This window comes from Nicotiana sylvestris, chromosome 5, assembly GCF_000393655.2.
Source record: "Nicotiana sylvestris chromosome 5, ASM39365v2, whole genome shotgun sequence".
NCBI lineage: Eukaryota > Viridiplantae > Streptophyta > Magnoliopsida > Solanales > Solanaceae > Nicotiana > Nicotiana sylvestris.
In genome coordinates, this window is record NC_091061.1 from 56,701,609 (window position 1) to 56,705,618 (window position 4,010).

Below are 4,010 nucleotides of genomic sequence, written 5' to 3' on the forward strand. Positions count from 1 at the left end.
GTGGGTCATGCTATTCTTGTCTAAATAGCCGAATGTCCCGAGAGGACGCCGGAGGGTTATTTTTGCAAGAATAGCCGCTGATTGTGTTTTTGTCAAATTTTTGCCACTTAGCGAGCACAGCCCTAAAAACTTCCATTTCAAAGTGTTGAAGGGCCGTATTCGCAAAAGTAGCCTTGATTTCCTAATTTTTTGCAAAAAAATAACCCCTTCTGTCAGTTTTTCAAATGAGATTCACTATGTGTGCAAACCAATCATCCTTATCTAAATATGCAGAATGAGCACGAGTCAAAACTTACCAATGAAGGTCATGAACAAGATTCCTTTGGAACTATACATGTGGTGGGAAGATTTGGGAAAATCAGGATGAGATGTGGTCAACCAGTACCTGGGAGGTCTCACCGGGTTATTGAGGATCAGGCCTAGAGGAGACATAATAAAAGCATTGGTTACATTTTGGGATCCAGCCCACAACGTGTTTCATTTCTCGGACTTTGAACTCACACCCACTTTAGAAGAGATAGCCGGTTATGTTGGGAGTACCGATGCTTTGAGACATAAATATCCGGTTGCTCCGAGAGACGCCGCCCCTCATAAGTTTCTTGATCTGCTAGAAATAAGCAGGGGGTCCAATATGCATATTTGGCGGTTGGGTTTTCTACTCCATAGTTCATATATCAGCGGTACGAACACATAGGGGGATTCGAAAACCCGGAGAGCAAAATTTGCAGCAAAGGGAATCGACTAAAATGGGAAGAGCATAGATGCTTTGCCTTCATGGTAGTATTTTTGGGTATTTTAGTGTTTCTCAGGAATAACGGAAATATCGATGTACGGGTAGCCGGGGTCGTCAACACTTTGCTTACCCAGGCCAAAATCACCCTAGCACCCATGATAGTGTCTGAAATATTCTGAGCTCTCATAGCCTGCAAAGCCGGAGCAGAATTTTTCGAAGGGTGTAACTTGTTGCTACAAATGTGGATGACTGAGCATCTATGTCATCGTCCCCAGTACATGAACCATGCGTCAACAGGAGAGAGCTGCATAGAGGAGTTTTATACAAGGGTCGACGGGTTCAACATGCCAGAGCGGTCGCAGAATGGATATCTTGCCTCAGCTCCGTCACTGCCAATCAAATAGAATGGAAGTTGGGTTGGCTTCCTGTTGATGAAATCATATATATGCCGGCCACCGGTCCTCACTTTCTCCTAATGGGCCTCAGAAGTATACAACCTTTATGCTCCATACCGGTTGAGATAGCTGGGGAGATGTCAAATAGTTCCAAAGGACAAAGACCTTAGCACTCAGGTAGTCAAGATCGGTTCTGATGGTCAGTTTCATGAAGCGGCAGTTCACCAGATCTGGAGTGAGTGTCAGTACTTGATAGCAAACACCCAAGTGCATGATCTATCCAAGGGTGAAGTCTCGCCCGGTTACCTCGCCTGGTACAAAAGAAGTGTCGAGTTTGAAAGACCAGCCAAAAGACCCCATCTTCAAGAATTTGTCGAGGCATCACATGAACAATGGGATTGGTTGGCCAAAGAAAATGAGTATAGGGCCACCATAAGCAAGCTGGAAAAGCAAGTTAGAGATCTTCAATTTGAGAATAGTTTGCAAGCCGCTACGGATAAGGGTGAAAAGAAAAAGCTAGCCCAAGAAAATGACGCCCTCCGAGCCCAAATTCAGGAAATGCAAATAGCAGCCAAAAACCCCGTTAGAAGTGCAAAAGATGAAATACTTATTGGTAACCTTAGGCAGAAAGTGGGTGAATATGGTTTTGATCTGAACAAGGCCGAGGGCGAACTGGCAAGAGCTCGAACAAAATTGGCTAAGAATGCGGAGGAACGAGCACGCTTGGTTAAACAGTTAAAAGGGAAATATGACAATGGAGTCGTGGGGTTGAACAAAAAGATCATCGTCTTGGAGAACGAAATGACTAAGCAGGCAAGAGATTTCAAAGAAGAAAGAGAACACTATTATGCATTGATGTCGCCGCTAGAGAAAGACCTGCAACAGCTTCAAGAGAAAAATCACACAGCTGAACAAGTATTGGATGCCAGATCTCAGCAGATTGGACGGTTGTTACAGGAGAAGGGTATTATCAGGGAACGAGTCAGGAGAATTGCGGACTACATTGTGATGAAGTGTAACGAGTGTGAAGACATGACCAGATCCACATTCTTCGCTTCAGTTATGATTTTTGTCCGACAGATCATGGATGACTTGTTTCGCCTCCAAGAAGACATGGAACAAAGGCCCGCAGCAAGGCCAACTGGACCAGCAGTTGACGCACTTATGTACTCTTGACTTTGTCTGTTCGAGTCTATTTTGTTAGTTTATTTTCGAGTCTGTATTGTCAGTTTGTTAGTTCATGTCGAGTCTGTATTATCAGTTTTCTTTTGTAGTTGTCAGTCTACCCATCAAGTCTGTTAGTCTTTATGTAGGGGAGTTGTCGTAATCAAGATGTTTTGTTTATCTTGTAAAAATTTGAAAAATCCAAAAAATATTTTGTTTTATTTCGCACACGTTCCCAGAACTACGCTTGGTCTGATTCATGCGGCGTCATGATACGTAGGCAATCCCCATAGGATTCGATCATAACCCCGAAATAAAAAGAGGAAAAATAGGGAGGAAAACAAGAAAATCTATAGGAAGGAAATAATGGTAAAACAAGAGAGGAAGAATGAGAGAATAGAGGATAAAAACAAGAGTCAAGCAAGAAAAAGCAAGAATGAAAAAAAGAGAAAGAAATTGCAATTGGAAATTAGTAAAAGCCAGGATGACACAAATAGCCGTTCAAATACATAATAGAAATGATTAACTGCTTAGGTGCATTGCATCCCCCAACGTGCGATTGCATATTTGTTAAGCTCTAATCGCTAACGAGTTTGCTTGTTGTCATCGAGTTCAGGCAGGTGGTTAGTTTGTTTGGTATTCTGGCAACTCAACCGTACAACACCAGGTCCAAAGACAAGTTGATCATGGCTGGCCAAGAACTGGATGCAAGTGTTATTGATCCGTCAAGGGAGGGGGAAAAGTCTGATGTTAATATGAAAGAGGAGATACATAAGTTGAAACACCAAATGACAGAGATGTACCAGGCATGGATGAAAGGGCATCCACCACCATCATACCCCGCCAACCCTGCTTTCGTCCCGCCACTGGCTCAGTCCCAAGAACCTCTCACTGTTGATTCATCTCCAGGCTTTCCCCATTACCACCACTACTAAGGCACCACTTCCCAAGCCCCACAAGCACCACCACCCACCTAAAAACTCAGAACAAGAGGAGATGTTCAGGAAGGTTAGAAGCTTGGAACAGTCATTCAGAAACATGCAGGGATTGGGAGGCCAGGTGATCATAGCCTACAAAGATTTGTGTCTATTTCCCGATGTTCAGTTGCTTGTGGGGTTTAAGATGCCGAAGTTTGATTTGTATGACGGGCATGGAGACCCGATGGCCCATTTGAGGGGATCCTATAGTAAAATGAGAGGAGCCGACAACAAAGATGAGCTATTTATGGCATACTTTAGCCATAGTCTGAGTGGCTCGGCATTGAAGTGGTACACTCGTCAAGATCACAACAGATGGCACACTTGGGATGACTTGGCCCAAGAATTTGCTTGTCATTTCCAATACAACATCGAGATTGTTCCAGATCGTTTGTCTTTGACTAAAATTGAGAAGAAGCCTAGTGAAAGTTTCAGAGAATATGGTTTTCGCTAGAGAGAACAAACAGCAAGAGTCAACCCTCCGATGGAGGAAAGCGAAATGGTGGAGTACTTTCTGCAGGATCTAGAGCCTACTTACTTTGGCCATCTGATATCGGCCATAGGCAAGTCTTTCAACGAGGTAGTGAAAATGAGTGGCATGGTGGAAGAAGGGCTTAAATCAAGCAAAATCATGAGTTACTCGGCTATTAAAGCAACTACCCAAGCCATTTAGAATGGTACCGGAGGAGTGATCGGAAAGAAGAAGAAAGAAGATGTGGCAATGATTGATTCAGGATCATG

General features: G+C 43.6%; 1 protein-coding gene across 1 annotated transcript; it reads left to right on the forward strand.

The window, feature by feature from the left end:
* Window positions 1–267: 267 nt before the first annotated feature.
* LOC138868691 (uncharacterized) lies at window positions 268–3,723 on the forward strand. The gene is made up of 4 exons (XM_070146258.1): window positions 268–381; window positions 1,258–2,294; window positions 2,909–3,098; window positions 3,202–3,723. Exons 1-4 carry the CDS (start codon window positions 268–270, stop codon window positions 3,721–3,723), a joined length of 1,863 nt encoding a protein of 620 aa, XP_070002359.1.
* Window positions 3,724–4,010: the final 287 nt, after the last annotated feature.

What these genes read in the sequence shown, in the direction of transcription:
- LOC138868691 (XM_070146258.1), top strand. Translation starts at nt 268, where the DNA reads ATGCAGAATGAGCACGAGTCAAAACTTACCAATGAAGGTCATGAACAA. An exon ending in CCAGCAGTTGACGCACTTAT is followed by an intron (nt 2,295 to 2,908) that starts GTACTCTTGACT and finishes CATCGAGTTCAG; the next exon opens with GCAGGTGGTTAGTTTGTTTG. An exon ending in AAATGACAGAGATGTACCAG is followed by an intron (nt 3,099 to 3,201) that starts GCATGGATGAAA and finishes ATTCATCTCCAG; the next exon opens with GCTTTCCCCATTACCACCAC.